The following is a 21,520-nucleotide window of genomic DNA, read 5'->3' as shown; positions in this document are numbered from 1 at the left end:
ACTTTTGAGTTAAAGAATTAATAAATCAATATAAGATTAACACTCCATTTATTACCATGTAGAAGGGGGAACGTGGTGGAGGTGGCGGCTGAATACGGGGACGCTGAGATGTTGACCCACTGCTCTGAGATGAGGATGCAGGCTTAGGAGTGCTCATGCGCAAAGTAATCACATCATTACCACTGTCCTCACGCACTGATGATGAATTTGCCTTTGTTACTGAAAAGTATTGAATGCATGATTATTCTACTTGATATTCTTTTTGTTTAATATTTGCTTGAACTTCTGTCATGTAAACTCTCAAAACCACATCTGGGCTCAACTTACCTGGTGGTTCTGGGGCTGGTAGTGGTGGTCCCTGTACTACTCTCAATACAGGGCGAGTAGGTGGAGTTTGGGAGGAAGCAACAGTTCGGGGTGGAGCAGCATAAACCGGAGGCCGTTGTGGAGGCTGTGAAGCAGTGGGTGCACTAAGAACAGGGCTTGGAGTGCCATGTGGGTGAAGGGTGACCGATTGAGGAGGAACAGGACGAGGAGAAGGCGGCACAGCCAGAGTCGGGATTGACCCTCCTTCTTTACTTGGTGCCTGGCGTACAACAATCTTTACAATTCCGGGCCCACTAACCATGGATGTTGGGACTGGAATTATAAACAAAGAGGGTTTAGAAATTACACAAGTATTTCACCTGGAAAGAAAGTTTAGTTAGACTGGGCACCAGACTATAGATTACAGTAGCAGAGCTATCAATAAAAGGTCCAGCAATATTAAATACACTACCGTTTGAATGTTTGGGGTAAGTAAGGTTTTTAAAGGGGTCATATGACGTTGCTAAAAAGAACATTGTATAATTAGTGTAATGCAATGCGTTTACGTGGTTTAAGGTTAAAAACACATTTTCCACATACTCGTACCTTATTTTTGCTCCACTCTGCTCTGCACTTTCTGAAACATGTTGATTTTTACAAAGCTCATTGTTCTGAAAAGCGTAGTGTGCTCTGATTGGCCAGCTACCAGTGCATTGTGATAGGCCAAATACCTCAAGCGTGTGACAAAATGTTACGCCCCTTACCATATTTGGAATATCAGCTTCCATGGCGGCGGCAGCAACAATACTACAGCGAGTACACCTTCTTTCTTTGTGTATACATTTGGGCAGTGTTATGCAAATCTTCCCACACAGTGATGTATATTTGTGGGGGCGTGTTTTAATGAATCACTTTAGAAAGGTGTGGATTAGGGCTGCCACTAACGACTATTTTTATTTCGATTAATATATCGATTAATTTAAACGATTATTTTCCCACACAAAAAATCTACAATTTTACTTAATATTTTATTAAACCAAATGAAATCCAAATTTCTTTGGAATCCTTTTTTTAAAGCAAAAGTAAAGTGCAACAAGCGAGCATCTATCTCATAGTCCAAATCACTGAAATCAAAGTTCAGTATTATAGTTTAAGAATGACAACATATCCACGTGTGCTAGTCTACTAATACTAAAATAATAATAGTATTTACCAGAATTTATTTAGGTGAAAAATGTAAATGTGCAGTAAAAAAAAAATATATATATATATATATATATATAAAATCAATTAATTGGAGATGCTTTTGGTTATTAAAATTTAATGGAACCATTAAAATGGAATCCAGAAAATAATGGAAAACAGAATTTGGAACTGTTTATAAAACTGTAAATCTTAATTAGACAGGCTTTTTGATTAATACAATTTAATTTAACCATTAAAACAGAGTATAGAAAAATTAAAATGGAAAAAAATGAATTTGGAAATAAAACGGATTTCATAAGGCCCTATAATTATAATATAATATAATATATTATTTTGGTAATAAAATAGAAGTGAACAATAGCAATAATAATTGGTTCAAATAAAGTATCAAAAGCAAGAAATCATATGGATTACGCATAACAACAAAGACCTGCAGGGGGCGCCGACGGCCTGATGATTATTTTTACACATTACTGTTTAATATTGACCAAGCACCATTTAATTCAAATGTCCACTTAATCTGTAATATTTGGCCATTTCTTTAGGACAGAAAAGCTACAGCCACTATAATTAAATTAATATGTGGTCATCAAAACGTGTAAACTCAGAGTGAGGGTTTGAGCTTTTATTTTGAAATCGCGATGTATTCTCCTGCTTGCATAGATTTATAAATTATTTACCTTACAAATCTGATGAAATGGTGCACGTTGCATTCCCAGGTGAAGGGTATAATAAACCCAAACTCACAACAACATGCAGAGATGAGTTTGAGATGCTCCACATGTAAGTGATAACGGTTTCTGTGGAGCGCTGAGAGACGCACGTGCTTAACCTACACGCATGGAAATAATTAAAGTGCATATACTGTGTTAGAGCTGCATCGCATATAATTAATTAAATCATAGCGTTTGTGAATTCACAATTCTGCTTAATTATGATTTTTAAATGGGTTTAATATATCATGCAGCCTTGGAAAATAGTTTAATAATGTGTTTTATGGATTCTCGTCCGTGAAATGCGCCACTTCCGGTATTTTGCCGGTTAGTCGACGACATTTAAAAATCGACTAGTCGACTAAAATCGACGAATCGCGACAGCCCTAGTGTGGATGAGTTAATTTATACAAAATCTTATAATCTTCGCGACTTTACAGATCTTATATATGCACGAACAGCTTGTAACACTCCAAAGACAAAGGAAAACAACCGCGCCATATGACCCCTTTAATAAAACTAATGGAAAATATTAATAATATTTAAAATAATTTTGAAATGATTTATTAATTTCAATAAATAAATATTAATTTTGAAATGCCATTTATTCATTTGATGGCAAAGCAGCCATTACTCCAGTCTTCTCATGAGTTCCTTAAGAAATCATTTTATGCATACTTGCTGAATAAAAATGTTTATTTATTAAAAACTTTTAAAAGGTAGAGCAATTCTTTAGTCTCTTAACTCTGGAGAAATATGGACAGTTACAACTTCACAAATTTAACCTGCATACATTAGACTTAAAGGAACAGAATAAAACAGAAAACGAGAAAAGGAAAAAATTCTGAAATGAAAACACTGCTTACACCACTCACTTCATGAAATAATGAACAAGTAATTAAAATGAGAAACAAACCCAACCATATCAAACCTCATGTGCTTCCTACAACATTTGACTTAAAATGTGCAGTGGTATTTGCATGTATATTAATACCTTCATTCAACAGGACCTATTGAATTAGTAGCCAATAAACCATCCGAATAAGTGGTCACATGCAGTTAGAAAAAAAAAAAAACCCGTGCCAGAATACCCATGCACATGCTCTGCTGAGTAACAGGTAGTTTGGTACCCAGGATACAGGCTGTACCCAAACAAGGATGAACTCAAGGACAGTACCAGTACCTTGAGTAGCGGTGAAAGGTACTGCTAGTCCAGAGCAGGTTGGGATTGTGCTGGTTGGGTGGGGATTTGCTGAGCTGCTACCTGACTGACTAATTGTGTGAAGAACTGCCAACTGAGCTGGCTGACTAATAAGGTGGTGTTGCCCACTACTGGAAACCAGATGCATTACATTTCCTAAAGGGCACAACCATAGAAGAAAGTGTTAGGCCATAGACCACACCAAACACTCAAAGAAAGACTGAAGGCGTGCAGGAAAAGGCGAAACCTGCCAATAGCAGGTAGTGGATTATTTACACACAGGGGTGCAAACTCATCTGGGGTAAAAAATGTGACAAACTAAACTAACCCCCCACCACCCTACAGTACACCCACACACAACACATACCACAGGACTCCCTCTTTGGCCCTGTGACACACAATGGCATGTCAAACTGCTTTATAGGGAGAAAATGCTACACACAGCAAAAAATGCTTTTCTTACATTTTTTGTCTTGTTTCAAGTCCAAATATCTAATAATTCTTAAATCAAATCTATTTTTCTTTTTTTTTCCAGAAAAAAAATCAAGTCAAAATTGTTTTCGGTTTGAAATAAGATTTTGCTTACCCCATTGCCAGATTATTTTGCTTGCTCATTTTTTTTTCTGAAAACAAGACAATTTTTATTTTTTTAAATTTTTTAGATATTTGGACTAGAAACAAGACAAAAAAAAAAAAATGTAAGAAAAGCATTTTTTTGCAGTGCACCATTCAAGGATAAACACCTTTATATGATTACAAGACATTTGAGCGATAACTACGGTCTACAATCAACAAGGATTGTTGTGAAGATGTTACCACTATAATAAATAAACCACTGTAAATCTTCATTTTAGCACTCAAATTTTTGAAGCAGCTGACGGGCTAAACGCGATGTGTTTCTCCGTCTTGAAACAGGCTGTTACAGGCTGACACTAGCTATGGCTTAGCGCTGCCTGACTTGAGCTGAATGATACTAATATTACTGTACATTAAACGGTATGCTTTACTTGTAGGTCGAACAGTTCTCAAATCGACTTCATGTCAGAGTAATAGCTTACTGATATGAGAGACAAATGTTAAGGTCGAGACTAAGGAGCATTTTTGCAAAGGGTAGCGAACTAATGTAGCGATAACGTAACTTTCAATCTTCATAGCTATCGCAACAGCAGCCTCACGCGCAAAAAAACAAAAAAAACAAAAATCGCAGCCTCATGCGGTAAACACCATTTATACTGGAACACCATAATTTACAGCAGATACAAATGCATTCCGTCTGAAATATGGACAGTTGCCTGCAGCGTCTAAAAATTAGGCTTCAGGAGTGAGGTTGGTTGGATGAGGGAAAGAACATTAAGGTAAGCCAATCAGAGGCAGAGTAGGACGTGTCCATTTCTTTGCCAACAGGGGGAAAAAAATGCTACAGATGACCCGAAGATACGACGACAACGACCCATACCCTCCCCCTAATTTTTTTTTTTTTTACAGATCTACACTATTCACGTGAATGACCTATTTCAAGGTGAAAACGGTGAATTTCGCTGAAAGGTGACAAGTTTGCACCCCTGTACACAAGCAGATTATTAATCTATTAATGTGGAAGGCAGTGGATACCTTGGATGGGACGTGGCTGAGGAACAGGAACCTGGTGCAAGGGAGTCCCAGAGAGTGTGAGTTTGTTGCCCTGTAGCTGGAAGGTGACTGGTTTACTGCCCTGAGAGGACGACATTGGTCGGCCAGCCAGGGAGGCAAGCTGAGCGATACTCACAACTTCACCGGCTGTGACAAATCAAAGAAAATTATTTAACTTAATTGTAAACTCTTTATTGCTATGAAACAATGAAGTGTGATGAAATGAACTTACATGGCAAACGAGCCTGCATATCTGGGCTGAGCAGGACCCTCTGAGTCATAATGTTGCTTGGTGGTTGAGGGGGAGCGGACACAGTTGTGATGCTGGACAGTCCTGATGGGCGTACAGTCACTGGCTGGGGGGCTGGAGGCCTGATTGCAGGTGCAGAAGGGACACTGCTAGGAGCCACTGGAGCTCTTGGAGCAGTGACAGGAGTAACAGGACAAACTGAAATGAGAGTAAAAAGGTTTTCTCTTTCTGTCATCACATGAGTGACACTTGCCGATTAGGATGTTAGACTTGGCCCCCTGAACTGACCTTGAGGTGCCGGCTGTGAGGGAGCGGGGAAAGGGGTGACCTCTGTAATTAAAGGCTTTGGAGTCTGAACAACCGTGGTGGTAGGACACGCAGGGCGAGGACTGTTCACTGAGGAACGCCCATCAGATTTAGGAAGAGGCTGAAGCATCCTGCACAGAAACAAGCACATTCCAAAACTTTATTTTAAGACAAATTTTGGTCATATCTTGAATTAATTCAATATAGCATACATCACAATTGTGCGTTTGATTATTTTGACATACCGGTTGACTTTCATGCGAACAGGCTTCGGTCTGGGAGGAGGATCAGGGGACTCCATGATCTCCTGAATAAGCCGATGTGTCACTTTCCTCTGAGGCAAGAAAACATCTGCCTGGTATCTAGTCACACGCTGCTCCAGGCCAACCAGGTCAAACATGGACATGTCACAGTGCTTTGGGAGGGAAAAAATTAATTTTTGCATTAACCTGCACTGAGGGTCCAGAAAAGAAAACAGATTTGAACAAACAAAACATTTGAAACTTCCTGAAAAATGTGTCAACCAATAGATATTTGACCATTTATATCACTTTACAGGGCTCCAGACAAATTTTTCCCACTGGTCGCTCTTTTGCAACTAACTTTTTCAGTTGGTCGCACGAGCACATGATTTGGTCACTTTTTTTTGCGCTACAACATGGGATTAATCAATGCATGCTGATGAACTTTTATCATATTTATATGGAAACGAAGGTGGTTAACATTCAACCTGTTCTTTTTCATCAGTAGTATTATTTGTGATTCGAATTCGCGATCTTGTTGTCACCTTTTACAAGAAAAGATCATTGTTTCGGGTATGCCTCACACGTCTTGAAAAGTGAAGCTGCGGGCTCTGATCGCCCCCTGGTGGTTGGCTGCATTACAGGTCATAAACCCCACCCTCTCGATGTAAACGAATGGGACTAAAATAAATTACACTTCCAATACAATCTTCCGAAATAAGGTTTTGGTAATTTAAGGCAGTGGTTCTCAAACCTGTCCTGGGGACCCCCAACCACAGCACAATTTGTATGTTTCCCTCATTTAACACACCTGATTCAACTCATCAGCTCATTAGTGGAGTCTGCAAGACTTGAAATGGGTGTGGCCTATGAGAGAGACATGCAAAATGTGTGATGGCTGGGAGTCCCCAGGACAGGTTTGAGAACCACTGATTTAAGGTAGTTGTTATCACGCTGATATATGTTCAATTGTTCGTTTTTGTGATGAGTTTGATTTTAGCTAGTAATTTGATGCTATAAAAACGGGGCGTGTTGTTATGGTTGATTGGGTCTGCAGGAGTTTGGACGGGAGTTTGATACCACGGCTCCACCTCACGACACTACTGCACAGACTCTGGCTGCAAATGACGTCATTTACTCACGATGGCAGCGGCCATACTGAGATGCTTTGGCTTCACTTTTCTATAGTGGAAGGAAGCAGAGACGCGTCGTCCATCTTTTTTTACCGTCAATGGTCTGTTTTGCTTACATCTATACACCTTTCACTTTTTAAGACTAAAACAAAAGATGAATTCATTGTTATTCTTAATTAAAAAGCACAACAACAATAAAACAGTAAGATACAATGGCAAACTAGCACTAGCTTACAAAACGTTTAACAAAAACTAATAAGATGAGGCATGGCATACACCACATGCTGTATTATATACCGACTAATAAATTACAGAATGTTCATAATCGTAGTTGAATCGCCTGCCTGAATTTATATAGCACTAAATAATGGTATGGGGGCAATTTTGGACAGCCACTGTCTTCAAGATTACTAGAAACTTTCTTGCAAGAGTGATGGGGCCGGTTGTATCTAAACACAGCAGGACAACTGCCCTCCAGGAACAGGATTGAACACTCCAATATAGATAAACAAGCACACAGGATAGTAAAGTTTTAGGTAATGCTGAAAGTCTTCACAATTTACCTCAAAAGGTGAGGTCTCAAGAGCCCGCTGAACCAGTGAAGCAGTAGAGTAGATGATGGCCTTTGTGATGAAGGGGGATTGTATGGGCCTTGGATCAAACAGATTGGGGTGATTACACACTTTCCGCAGCTGCATCAGGATGTTGATCACAGACATGAAATGGCCGCTGGCTAACGTCTCTCGAGTCCTGGGAGAACATGGTATGGGGCATAAAAAACACGAACAATTAGAAAAAAATAAATCTACCCAAACACCTGAAGTACGAAAAAATCATCCAATCAATTATCATCCAAGGCCTGAGTTTATCAACAAAGGAAAAATGCCTTTTCTGCTTCCTCAACCCCACCCTTGTCTGTTTGCCCTAGTTACTCACGAGGCCTGGGCCATGAAGTCATCATAGAGAAAACGCTGTCTTTTGGAGAGTCGACAGCACACAACATGTTCATATTTTTTTGGCATTTGTTTTTCCACATCTGCTTTGATTCTTCGCAGCAAAAAGGGTCTTAGCACCTAGATAAACAGAGAGATGTAGGAAAACGTATTTGAAGCCAAAAGCCTAAATTCTTCCCTTTAATATCACATAAATTCAGACAAAAATCATAACAAGGTAACTATGTTTGTGATATTTTCATAAATGCAATAAATTACATAAAAATTATGCCTAAACTGGTACTACCTTGTGAAGCCGTTTGACCAAGCCCTCATTGTACTCCTGACTCCCTTCAATCATTCCAGTAAGCGGGTTTGAGAACCACTCCTTGAACTCACGATGGGACTGGAAAACGTGCGGCATGAGGAAGTGCATAAGAGACCACAGCTCCATTAGACTGTTCTGGAGAGGGGTACCTGTGAGCAACAATCGCCTCTGGCTGCATGGAAGACAGAATTGAGAGAAAGAATAAAATAAACTCATTACATCCTAATTAAATGGGTTTTTCCACATAAAACAAAGGTCAGAATGGGACCCATAAATGATCAAGACCTTCAAAGAAATTAATGTATACAAGTACCTGTTGAAATTGAGCAGGCTTTGCCAGCGCTGGGACTTAAAGTTCTTGATGTTCTGGGCTTCATCCAAAATGAGGTACCTCCAAGACTTGCGCCTAAAAGCCTGATGATCTTGCAGTACTAGCTTATACGAGGTGATGCAGACATGGAAAGCATTGGGTTTGGTCCAGCCCTAACAAAAATAAAAAGGAAAGAAAAACAATTATAAACACAGATTGAAAGGCAAAAAGCATACACAATTTACAAGATTATTAGAATATACAAGATTTTTGTAGAAGTGTTTTTAAAATATCTTTATTTTAATTTCTAAAAATATTATTGTATTCATTACTTGTCTCTTGAGTTTGCGCTCCTTCTGGCTACCATAGTAGGTGAGGATTTTGAATCCAGGGCACCAACGTTTCAACTCCATCTCCCAGTTGAGCATTACACTGGTGGGCACAATGATCAGATGTGGACCCCAGTTACCTGTAAAAGCAAGAAAATGTTCTGCACTATATCCACTATATTTTCAACACACATCATAGGGAAAGGAGTACTTATGTGGACTTATTACCCTTTACACATGCTAGATGAGCTAACAAAGCAATGGTCTGGATGGTTTTGCCAAGCCCCATTTCATCTGCAAGTATGCCATTGAGTTTCTTCTCATTCATGGTGACCAACCAGTCCAGTCCAATGTGCTGGTACTCGCGCAAAGTACCATGAAGCAGGAATGGAATTGGTGTTTTGACCTTGTGTTAAAAAGAAACCACACAAGTGCATTTAATGATAAACAGAAACAGTCTTCTTCAGCCAGCATTTCTGAGGGTTTGTGTATTGCCACCTTTGTTGTTGCCAGTGTATATCCCTTAGGTTGAAGGCTCTCGGCAGTAGCAGCAATGTGGCTGATTTCTTTCTTAGGTCGGGGAGATGTTGGTACAGTAGGACTATGGTCTCCCTCTCTCAACAGAACCTCCATTCCCTCTCCTCCATCATCATCATCCTCATTAGCACTCTTCTGCACATCCTCATCTTCTTCATCACTGACTACAGCCGTTTGGGAATCTGAATATTGAGTAGATTGTAGATGATGTGTGATATTTGGTCACTTCATACAATAGTTCATTAAGTTTCAGTGACTATCATCTAGTGTTGTCAAAAGTACCGACTTCGGTACTACAGCACCGCTGATTGCCCAGAGTGTTCACGCGCTCAACAGACACGTCTGTGATTGGCATCAATGATCATCACTTCACAGAGCGCTCACACAGAAGCACATAGGAGCGTTTGAAAGCTGCATCTATCAGCGCGGATCCGTCTATGTGGAGATATATTAGGGATCCACTGATAGATGTGGTTTTCAAATGCTCCCATGTGCACGCTCGGTGAAGAGCATGAAGCGATGATCATTGATGCCAGGGGGTGTGCATGAAGGTGCTTGAAGCGTGAATCCGTATTCAGAAAGGCACGGGAAAACAAACGGAAAACAAATAACGATTGCTAACGGTTGCCTGTCACATTACAGTACATAAAATTTCACTTACCACATAAACAGAGTACGGGGAGATGACTGAGGACAATGGAGAATGATTTGCAGATCCTGAGCACCACTGACAAACATCTAATCTTGTAAAATGTGTGGTAAGTACTGCCATAGTATAAACAGAGTAACGTTACATGTAATCGCAAAGCTTGAAAGTGAAAGTAAAAAGTGATCGCGCATTCAAAAGCAGTTTCAATGCCAGGCATAATAGCGGCTCCCTGATACCCGCAATTTTATATACAGTATAATTACCCAATGATAAAACTGCGAGAGAAACTATTGAAATATATATTTTCCTCCCATCTTTTATTTATTCCCTTTAGATGTTTCCTAGTACACGCCATTTATTTTCCGAACAAGGTATTGGGATGTGGCAGATTGCGGGGGGTATTATGGGGGGAGGTCATGATGCCGGCTCAACATTGTGATGTCCATCAGCCATCGGCGATGGCATCATCTATCGGCCCAACCTAGTACTGACTGGTTCCGAAGTTGGTACTCTTGACTACAATACTATCATCATAAACTTCAGCTCACCTGAGGAGCTACTATCATCAGCACTGTCCTCTCCCTCCGTCTCTTCCTCTGCTTCCTCCTCAGTTCCCTCTGACTCTTCTGAGGAGTCCGGTGACGCTGAGGCTGAGGGCTCCTCAAAATCAGAGGCATATGCTCCTCTGTACTTCTCTAAGAGCTTTTCCATGCTCATCTCCCCTGTGAAACAAAGAAGCCACAAGTGACAATATGACCTCAGGAAATAACTGTGCAAGTCATAATTAAACACTTCATTATACAGTTAAAAAAATTGGGGTCATTTCTATTCATTAATTTTTTCAGACCCCAAACCTTTGAACAGTAGTGTTTATATTAAAACTATTATATAAAAATCACTGCTATGCCTAAAAAGAGTTACCCTCTCTAGCAAGGTCATCAAGTTCCTCTGTATGGTCTCCATCTCCTTCAATAACTTCCTGGGCTGCAATGGTGTCCTCTTCATCTTCCGCTGAGGAGAAGAATATAGTAACATAAGTTGTATATTTCCATTCTAATCAGTAGGATTCAAAGTTAAGTGTCTATCTAAAGAAAACTCTACTAACCATCTTCTTCATTGGCACTGAATTCTTTGTCTTCCTCTTCAACTGTAGAAGATGAAGTATCTGAGGCTTCTTCTTCTGATTCAACGTCCTGTGCAATTAAAAATAAGTCTTAATTAAATATGTTAGAACTGGAAAAAAAAATACCATACTGGAACAAGCGGACATGAACAGTGATGGACCATATTAATTGGATAGTCCAGACAGTAACATAATGGCTGTGTAAAACCAACTGTTTTGTAGATCCTGGAAGATTGCTGTACCTGGGGGAGAGTTAAAGTACTGAGCAGCTGGTCTATAGGCAGAGTGCCCTCCTCCCTTAGTAACTCTATCTCCCGTCTCTGTGTCTCTGCATCATTCCCCTCTTGCTGCTCCTCTACTTCTATGGTCTCTTCATCATCTTCCTCCTCACAAGGTGGCTCAAAGTCTCTATCTGCAACAGAAAAGGGAAAATTTTGATGTCTAATCTAAGTAAACACAAAGTGAAAACAAGAACATCCTGAATCATGTGTTCAAAAATATATCAAACCCTATTGCCACAGAAACACTGACAAGAGTAGATTATTTGATTCACTAATTTTCTTACAGCATCTTCATGAATACAAAATAGCCCCATAGTATTTGGACTCTTAAGTAACACTTAAAAAATTAATAAAATATGAATACTACTATGTTAGACATCAAACCAAAAAGAACACAAGCTTAATATAATAAGGAAAAACATGTTTGCTAGGTTCTGAATATAACATTAAAATTAGAAGTGCATTTGGACTCTATTTTGTCCCTGTGGTGAACTGAATTCATCCACTAAACAAATTTAATCTAGCATAATTTATTAGCAGATCCCACTTGGTTTCATATTTTGTTATAGGCTATTTATAAATGGCATTCATATATTGTGTTGTGTAAGTGTCCAAATACTTTCTGGGACATTTGCTCATTCACTTCCAAGATTCTTGATCTGAACAACAACAGTAAAAAAATCAGTCCTCACCATCCTCATCAACAGCATTTAGCTGTGATTGTTTGGAGACAGCTGCAGTGTCTGAACTGTGTACAGGAGCAGCCTGCAGGGACTGACTTAACATGTCTGAGTAACGCTCTGTCTGACCCACAATGAAATCAAGCTGGAGATCTAGAGCCTTCTTCCGCTTCTCTTCCAGTCTGGACTGTTGTTTATACTGGACCACCTGTACACAGCAATGGGTGGGAAAGAGTTTAAAGTGTGAATCATGGATAGTTTTTGGTGCAATAGAGATTTCATCCAAAAAAAAAAAGAAAAAAAAAAAAAAAAAAAACACTGAAAGTCACCTTCTCAACACTGCTCCAGAAGGCACGGACCTCCTTGGCAATAGAAGAAGCAACTCTTCGCAGTTTGGCCTGCTCCTCACGTTTTGCTTTCTCTTCCTTCTGTCTCAGCTCCTCATGGTGGCGCATCACCATCCGAACTACCTGAAAATGAGTTCAGATTGGTGAGATGCTCTATTAACCCAACAATTAAAAAAAAGAAATAAATACAAATCCCACCAAAGCAATTTTGTGAATGGGATAAATTAATATCCAGGTACATATGGGGTGGTAAAAGACCCAGAGTGCGCTATTCAACACTCCAACTACCTAAAGAAAAAGGTGGTATGGCTCTTCCAGATCTTAAAAATTATTTCTATGCAGCACAAATACGTCCCATTTTTTACTGGTGTACTTCTAGTTACATAGCCAAATGGAAAGACATAGAAACAAATATACAGGATCTTTAAGTTCAGTCCTTTATAGGGGAGAGCGAAATTCATGGACATAGTAAAGACAAACTGGGCCCAATTGTGACATTTTCATTAAAGATCTGGCATTCTATTGTCAAACACTTCAAATTGGAGAAAGAGATTGGAATACTTAGGTGGATTACACAAGGAATTTAAGCCAGAAAGGGAAGATCCAATATTTCAACAATGGAAGGAGAGGGGAATAACAACATTGTTTAGTGCACTTACAAAGGGTGAAAAGTTTCCAAGACTTAAAGGATGATTTTGGACTTAGAAATCAGGACTTTAGATATTTCCAATTAAGGGATTACTACAATAAAAAAAAAGAAAATGAGAGCAAATGATATCCATTCCCTTACTAAAATGATGGATGCTTATAATAATACACTACCCAGAATAATTTCCTCCATATATGAGGTGTTAATGTGTTGCAGTCCTTCCTCCACACTATATATAAAATTGAAATGGGATAAAGAATTGAAGACTGAAATACCAGAAACGGATTGGTACGATATGTGGATAATACACCAAAGTACCACTAGCTCACTAATATGAAGGGAGTTTTCCTGGAAGTGCCTTATTCGCTTCTTTATAACACCTAAGATCAAAAGCAAACAAGTCTCCAGACAACAGGTTTGCTGGAGACAGTGTAGACAGTTAGAAGCAGATCATGCACATATCTTTTGAAATTGTGAGAAAATCCAATCTTTTTGGGATGATATGCAGGTAGTTATGTCTGAAGTGCTTGGATATAGAATACCCAGAACCTCTTTATTTTTGCTTATGGGAAATATTAAAGGCATAGTACCTAAAAGCGACCAATATTTATGTAAGATTCTTCTTGTGGCATGTAAAAAGACTATAACTAGGAATTGGCTTAAAGACAGCACTTTGAATTGTAAACAGTGGTTTGAGATCATTGAAGAAATCCTGGTGATGGAAGAACTTACGTATACGCTAAAGATGAAAAAAAGTGCTTTCAGAATGGACTGGGAAAAGTGGTTGATATATAAAGAAAATAAAGATATCCTCAGTTAAGTAAACTGTGAATGTTATAGAAATGGTAACCATCTGTTTGGCTTTGTTGTTATGTGTTTTTCCTATTATTATTTTTTTTTCCTATCTTTCTCCCTTTCTCTCCTTAATTGGGGAGTTGGTTCATATACATGTGTGTATATATATATATATATATATTTTATTTTTTTTCAATTCACTGTGATGTACGTATAGGACTATTAGCTGTATATGATGTGTTGCATAAATCTGATATGTATACGTTTAATACCCCCCCCCCCTTTTTTCTGTTAATACTACTTTGTTTTATATGCATTGTTAATCTTATATATAAAAATAAAAGTGAAAAAAATAATAATACAAACAGCATATTACAAATAGGACAGTCTGAATGTAATGCTTACCTTTCGGGCCACTCCTCTTTTCCATCGCCTCTCTTGTGCAAAATCTGCAGAAAGCCACTGCATTTCCTCACAGAGGTAATCCCAATGTACTTTGGGCCGTACTGGTTCGGTTATACGAGACAGACGTTTTAGGGACCAGAAACCTTCACGTTTTAGTGCAAGGGAACGATGCTCTATTTCTGCTTCCTGTTTAAAGTATTACACAAAATAAGACTAACCATCCATTTACAACCATTAAATCACACTATTTCTGAAAGTAAAAGATTAAATGTGTCCTTCTCTTACATGCTTTGCCAGTTCTGCCATGTCTGTATGCTTTGGCGTGGATTTCAGGGTGGTTGTTTGCTCTGACTGAGAACAGCCACCAAAACCCTGGGAGGAAGTGGAGGGCATGTTTTTGCCATGAGAGTTGCATACAGGTGAGGCCCTGCCTGTGTGAGAACGCATCAAATCACCAGATGAGGGAGATGGAGATGGACATGGAACTGGGGAGGTGGAAGGGGTAGAGCCTGCTGTAACCTTGCCTGCAATCCACTGGCAAACCTGGGAAAGACAAATAAAACTGCATCTGACTGCACAATATTATTCAGCATGGAGTACAAAGGAGAGATAGAGTGCCCAAGAAGAGATAAAAAACCTTCATAAAAACAGCCTGGTCTACAAGCACATCTGGGTGAGCAAACATCTTATAACCTCTTTCCTAATTTCTAAATAATACATGCTACTCTGAATAATCAAACAGTTTTATACACTCAGCTTTATTTTCCTGTCAGTTTATACTTGAAAAAAAATTACTTTTAAGCTAGTGAGTTGAAGCAGTGATAGACCGATATATATTCCAGGTCCATAAAGAAGCCATTTTGAGATTTTTGACATAGACCAAAACCCATGCTAGCTTGGACGCAACTTTTACATTCCCCCTTTTGTGAATTTAAATATTGGGCAAAATAAGTGTTCACTTTAATGCCCGCATATTTGTTAAAAATAAATTCTCTTTGCCTACATAGCAGGAGTTTATTGCGTACCCCACTTTCTAAATTGCCATTGCAAAACCCATATCGGTCAACCACTAGTTGGAAGAAGCAGAATCAGCTTGCAATGATCAGATCTGAAGAATGCCTGACACCTCTTACCTTCAATAACAAGCCTTGTTTGTCTGTCCTGCTCTGCCCACACTGGAAAACACACATGGCTCAATATACAGCCAAGAAGTGCACTAGCATCAAATCGTGGCTTTGAAACTGTTATGGATAGTGTACACATGCTCAAAAACATCTAAATTATAATACACTTTTGCTGACTACCTCTGAAGCTTTCATGAAGACTATCATATGAATTACAACAAATTACATATGAAATCACTGCTTTAGCATGGCTGAAGCCATAATAGGCGAGTTAATAGTTTAGTTGCTTTTACCTTGTTCGCTGCTGGACTGGGCGTAGCATTGTTGTCCTCATTCTGGACATCCATAGAGCTGTCAACCTCTGCATCGCTGCTCTCTTCTATAGAAGCATCAAGTGGCTCTAGGATGGAGTTCTGAGCATCTTTCGTTGTTGACAAAAGTTCATCCGGTAACTGCTGCTGCTCCAACTCCAGTTCACCCCCCAAAGCCATTGAATCCTGGCATGGTGTACCACCCGAAGAACGTTTAAACTGATTCCCATCTGGGACGACACTGGATACAGTACCCCACACATCTCCAGCAGGAGGAGGAAGGCGGCTTTTTGAGTTATGGAGTTGAACTGAAGTTGATAAAGAAGTGCTAGCAGAGGATTCGTTTTGAAGCAACTTGCCAGAACTGTTTGATTTATTTAAGTTTCCTTTCAGAGAGCTGTTCTGTGAAAGTACATTAGAAGTGGAAACAGTCCGAGAGGACTGAGAGAGAGTGTTTGAGATAGGGCGGTCAGCAGGTAACATAGCATCCTCCTTTATGATGGAGGATGCAGCTGATTCAGTTTTAGCAAGGCACTCTGCAGCTTTATTTAATCCATCACTGGGCGATCCAGCCGGGACAGGTGAGTTCTGCTTGGTTGAGATCCTAGCAGGCAGGGAAGAATGTTGCTTAAGGGCAGGGCTGTCAACCCTCTTTAGGATCAGTAGCTTTGGATCAATTGTCCCACAAGACAATGAAATTAACGACACACCTGGTGTGTTTTCCACCACAACAGATTCTTGCTGCTGTTGCACAGAGTCAAGTGTGACGTCCATCACTGTGGACGTTAACCCTGTCAATGTGTTTGCAAGATCAGTGTGAGTTGAATCATCATTTTGCTTGACAATTATAGACTCTTCTTTTTGCGTAGAGGCCATGGTAAGTAACTCTTCTGTGGGTTTGAGTGCATCAGGATGAGATGAGGTTCGATTCCCTAGATTACTCTGGGCTTGCGAGTCTTGCGTCAATGTTTCCATTGGTTCTTCCTCTTCTTTGTCAGTTAACAGCAGCTTAACATCACTGTGAAGGGCAGAGGATGTAAAGCAGGGCACAGTGCATTCATATACAGCAACAGTTGACTGGGATCGAGGGCACTGCACAAGAGACTCCTCACTGACCTCCATCTCTGCATGCTCAGACTGCCCGTCTATCTCACTTACAACCAGCCAGGTATCCTCCATATCTGGCTGAATTAAAATACCTACATCGATCAAATCTTTCACCTCACCAGCATTGAGAGCCTCGGCACTCACTTCCTGTCTCTCTTCCACATTCACGATATCTGGAGTATCATTCAGGCATATCTGAATCTGTGAGAGTTTATGATCAGCTGGAATGGACTCTTTTACATGTTGGACCATACAGTCAGAAAGATTTGGCTGATCTGATTCTAGCCCCTCTAAAGTCACACAGTTCCCTGTGTGTGCGAGCAGCACGCTCCCATCCTGTTGGTGATTTGAGGACATGGATATTTCTATTCGATTGGCACTGTCATTCTGCTTCAAAATCACATCAGAAGAGCCGCAAACCATGACTTTTGACCCTTCATTCACAATGGGGACCTGTACATTGTCAATGCATGTCCCATGCCCAGACAGCTTTGGTTCATCAACAGAAATGTTGCGAAATACTTCTTTAGCAGCCACATTAAAACACAGATCTTCATCTATAGGGACTTTCTCGTTTCCTTGCCCCTCCCTTGCACTAGTCCCCTTACCCAAATGAAACATTTTGGGGGTTTCACTTAAACGAACATACTGAGAGCTTAGCTCTTGCACACACCGTGCATTCTCAGGCGGGGTGGGCACGCCAGGTGTTTCTGTCCTTTGTGTAGCCTTTTGTGTTTTACTGCAGTCCTCTGGGGGATAACAGCTGCCCTTATCAGAGTCATTTGGCATGCTATTTCCACTGTCGGGGGTAATGTGCTCCCCTCCTTGTTTTGATGTTGAATATCCTGAGCAAAGGGAATTTCCACTATTACCTTGTTTTGTTCCCAAGGTTTGTCTAATTGGACTAACTGCACCTTCTTTGTCTGTTTTAGGCAGATCTTGCATGGCAACTTCCATAGCCGCCTTAGAGTCAAGTTTACAATCCTGCTTCGCTGAATTGGTCGTACTTTGTTTCTGTAGGACGCCAAATGCAGATGATGTGGCTGTCTGATTTGTCTGAAACAGGGGAGTTGTTCGGGGCTGCTCCATGCCTTTGTCTGTTGTCTTAACTGCACTTGAGACTGCTGGGATGACTTCTGTTGTTGGGACAAAGGGGTTTTCTCCAGGTGTGTGCTTTCCAGACATGTTCTTGTAGTCCAATTTGATTGTCTCTGGAGGCAAGGGTCCCTTTTCTGTCTCAACAGGGGCAGACACACCCCCTGCATCTCCAGGGTGTTGGCTCCAATCTTGGCATTGGCCTGTGCTGGATCCTTCTGCCATATCGGTCTCCCTGTATGCAAGACTTGTTTGCTCTGTGTTACACCCGTAAAGCAAATCCTGTTTTTGCGTAATGCTATCTGTCCCACTCTCAAAAAGTCTGTCTGAGGGAGTCCGACCCTCCAATGTGTCTGTAAGTTTTTGTGTGTCTTCAGCAGTAGCTGACACCAGTCCTCTTTGGACAGATGATATCTCCTCTGATTCCTCAGTGCTGCTGTTTCTTTGAACGTGAGCGATGGTATGTTCTTTACATGCAGCCTTGGAGTCTCCTTTCTGCTGCGATGCAGTGGCAACGTCAAGCGATGATGGTGGTAGAGTGGCAGCTGCGACTGGCTGCAGGGCATGCTGGGGTGGCCCGGCCACATTCTGCGCAGCCACGGAGGTGCCACCCAGCACAGCCACTGCCGGACAGGTGCGCTGCTGCACCGCCTCTTCCCCAGACTGTCCTGCTTTAGAACCGGCACTGCTACACACTAAACCTGAAAGAATAGATGGGAGATACGTCATGACTAACCCTTTACAAAATGCACAAATTGTACGTTGAGATAAACATAAACAAAAATATCTGATGACATTTTTTTTTTTCATTTTCTGTGCTGAATTTCAAAATAATTTTTCAGGAAGTATTTAAACATCTGAGCTGATACAACAGCACTTTCACTGGCACCTGAAAGCATTACAGAATTAGCCAAGCTACTTAAGAAATGGACAAGCAAGGGGTGGAAGATTTAAAGAGTTCAAACGTTCCAATTCTGCAGAAATTGTCTAACTGTACTACAGCCACAAATTATGAGCATTCTACATAGAACTTCAAAGGAATGAACTAAATAAATACCTGTTTGTGATGAAGCACCAGTCTCTTCCGTGATTTCCACTTCCAGGATGCTGAGATCAAGGGTACCGCTGCATCTGAGGGTCTAAAGATAAACAAATGGAGTGAATTTCATGAATTTGATCATCTATTTGTAAAATCAAACCTAAAAGCCTCAAACAGTGAGCGCATAATCCAACATATGAGAGAGAAAAAAGTGCTTTCCTAGAACGCAAAATATAGATGAATAAACTGCAGCAGGACTATGCAATTTCCTCAAAACCCATCTGCTCCACGGAGCTGGTGGTTAAAATGCAAGAGCAGCCTAACAATTCAGAGCAAACACAGGTAAAAAGAGCGTTTCTCATTGACTTAATCTACATAGTTACGGACATAACTCTCGTTTAGCAATATAAGAAATTCATAAGATTGTCCAGCTATTACTAATTCCTTCAAACAGCCGGCTTCTACACTAACCTACAGGAATATATAGAGCATATACTAAAGGAAATAAATTAGTCATTTTTATCTGTAATATTAACTGCACACAACTTTTAACACACACACACACGTCACCTTAACATCGAATGTTAAATATACAAGTGTTGTTGTATATCCGGGAAAACAGTCTCATTCAGTACAACAGTGCGTGTGCTTCACGATCGGCTAGCATTTAGCGATGAGTTAAGTTACCGCTGATTCGTTCATTATTCACCTATGACTGCTTAAAAACTTAGAAGATAGGATAGCGGTTAACGTTTAATACCGAATACTAACAACAAATGTAGACGGCAGTTCTGTACGCATGAGGCGGGTGAACATACATGGGCCTTTAGCATGCTAGCAAAGCTAATTCACAGATGTTACAATGGAGCCGACACGACAACGTTTCATTTTTTGTTGTTGTTGGCGTTTAAATGACAGGGAGCTACAGTCCTAATCTGTTTTGTGTAATAGTACATGAGAGGGCGTCTGTTATTATATTATCTTCTGACTCAGACAAACACATTGAGATATATATATATATATATATATATATATATATATATACACACACACACCGTCTCGAACTCTCACGCGCGCGCTGAACACACTGCTCGGGCAAAGAGCGCGCGTGCACACATCAGCTTCCATGAGAAGTATTGCAATGCTCAAAAACAAACTATGATTCATCATAATCCATATCGAGGGGTTTTAAAGACTTGTCACAAAACATAAACGTATTACTGGTCATTTTCTTATACACCCATTGCTGGAACGACCTCTTGACGTCACCGCGCGGGGTCACGCGAAGCCGAATCTTTTCAAAATGAAAGTATTCTTTTATATAAAATTATAAACTTTGTAAAATTGACATGACACATGTAGTGTATTTTAGTACTAATGTATACTGTTTATATTTGGGCTCCAATTGCCTTGGCATTATAAATTACAATAAACAAACTTATTAATATAAGGTAATAAAAACAGCAATATGTGCCTACATATAGCTTTATTAAAGAAGTTTTAAAGCATGCAATATGCCAAAAGGAGATTTCAGGGACCAGGATGACAAAGAATTACTGAATCGGTTCCTAAACCGGTTTTTGGTCCGAAAGAACCGATTCACAAAAATGAGTTGGACTTTCCATCACTACATTCAGTCCAGTCTGTTATGTTTTACTGTATTCTAGATTAGCAGGATTTTAGTAATAAGTTGGTTTATTTGAAATGTTATATGAAAATCTTCTCAATAAGGACACATTAAACACACTTGAGGATAAAATTATAGGCTAACGTGGTTGTTGTTGGACTTGCAGTGACAGACGACAGTTTCGTCTCAAAAGTGTGCAGTAGTAAGAAATCGGAACCCAAGGTTTTTGGTGCAGCTGCATTAAAAGTAGACAACAAACACGAATGCGCTGTTGATCCAATCGAGTCGGCTCAAAAAGGCCGTAAGTTACTGTTCATAACGTTACAAAACAGATTAATACATTTTAGCACCCGATTGCTTGAAAGTCAACTTGTCCCGCCATGTCCCAATCCACCCCCCCCCCCCCCCATATCCCAGTGACCCCCTTTCCCCTCCCACCACTTCCCCCTCCTCTCACCACCGCCATCTTAAGGTTCCACCTACCTGAAATTTCCGAGCACTTTTCTTTTACTAAATTCTCGCTGAAGGAGTCGCCATCCGCTTCAAATCGTACTCAATCCGTGTTGAGACTATTCCAAACTGCCTCTCGGTACCCAGTGAGGTACTGGCAGGTTCGTAGGATCAAGTTAAGGACCGCTCCGAGAGAGACTGGGTCCGGAATCGCTGAATCTAGCGGTTGTGGGGAGGAGACTTGCGACGCAGCGAAATGGAGGAACGAGCGACTGCTGACCAAGAACAGACATCTCGCGAGACGTGCTTCAGCGCGCGCTGCACACATCTCAGCCTTTACTGGAAATTCAACATGTTTTTAGATTTCTTTATTAAATGTAAATATCAAACAGAACCACGACTTGTTTGCACGCAAC

At 40.3% G+C, this 21,520-nt stretch overlaps 1 protein-coding gene across 2 annotated transcripts in view; it reads right to left on the bottom strand.

Moving 5' to 3' along the window:
• Positions 1–21,343, bottom strand: part of LOC306857819 (uncharacterized protein) — a 29,289-nt gene extending 7,946 nt beyond the window's left edge. Inside the window, exons 1-25 of one of the 2 annotated variants that reach the window (XM_079398003.1) lie at positions 21,138–21,343; positions 19,046–19,127; positions 15,769–18,689; positions 15,485–15,526; positions 14,637–14,894; positions 14,352–14,537; positions 12,485–12,625; positions 12,168–12,363; positions 11,437–11,606; positions 11,177–11,264; positions 10,993–11,082; positions 10,620–10,793; positions 9,384–9,604; positions 9,114–9,291; positions 8,889–9,025; positions 8,560–8,729; positions 8,226–8,418; positions 7,923–8,059; positions 7,550–7,736; positions 5,857–6,026; positions 5,594–5,742; positions 5,288–5,503; positions 5,038–5,202; positions 328–639; positions 56–219 (exon numbers count right to left, since the gene is read on the bottom strand). In XM_079398003.1, coding sequence (XP_079254129.1) covers positions 56–219; positions 328–639; positions 5,038–5,202; positions 5,288–5,503; positions 5,594–5,742; positions 5,857–6,026; positions 7,550–7,736; positions 7,923–8,059; positions 8,226–8,418; positions 8,560–8,729; positions 8,889–9,025; positions 9,114–9,291; positions 9,384–9,604; positions 10,620–10,793; positions 10,993–11,082; positions 11,177–11,264; positions 11,437–11,606; positions 12,168–12,363; positions 12,485–12,625; positions 14,352–14,537; positions 14,637–14,894; positions 15,485–15,526; positions 15,769–18,213 — 6,189 coding nt within the window. In that variant the 5' untranslated portion in view covers positions 18,214–18,689; positions 19,046–19,127; positions 21,138–21,343. The remainder of the gene's footprint in view (positions 1–55; positions 220–327; positions 640–5,037; positions 5,203–5,287; positions 5,504–5,593; positions 5,743–5,856; positions 6,027–7,549; positions 7,737–7,922; positions 8,060–8,225; positions 8,419–8,559; positions 8,730–8,888; positions 9,026–9,113; positions 9,292–9,383; positions 9,605–10,619; positions 10,794–10,992; positions 11,083–11,176; positions 11,265–11,436; positions 11,607–12,167; positions 12,364–12,484; positions 12,626–14,351; positions 14,538–14,636; positions 14,895–15,484; positions 15,527–15,768; positions 18,690–19,045; positions 19,128–21,137) is intronic. The other variant, XM_079398004.1, reaches the window with a different exon arrangement.
• Between the last annotated feature and the right edge of the window lie 177 nt (positions 21,344–21,520).

Source organism: Barbus barbus (genome assembly GCF_936440315.1).
Source record: "Barbus barbus genome assembly, chromosome: 38".
Taxonomy (NCBI): Eukaryota; Metazoa; Chordata; class Actinopteri; order Cypriniformes; family Cyprinidae; genus Barbus; species Barbus barbus.
Note: the sequence above shows the minus strand (reverse complement) of the source record. Positions and strands in the feature narration are given on the sequence as shown.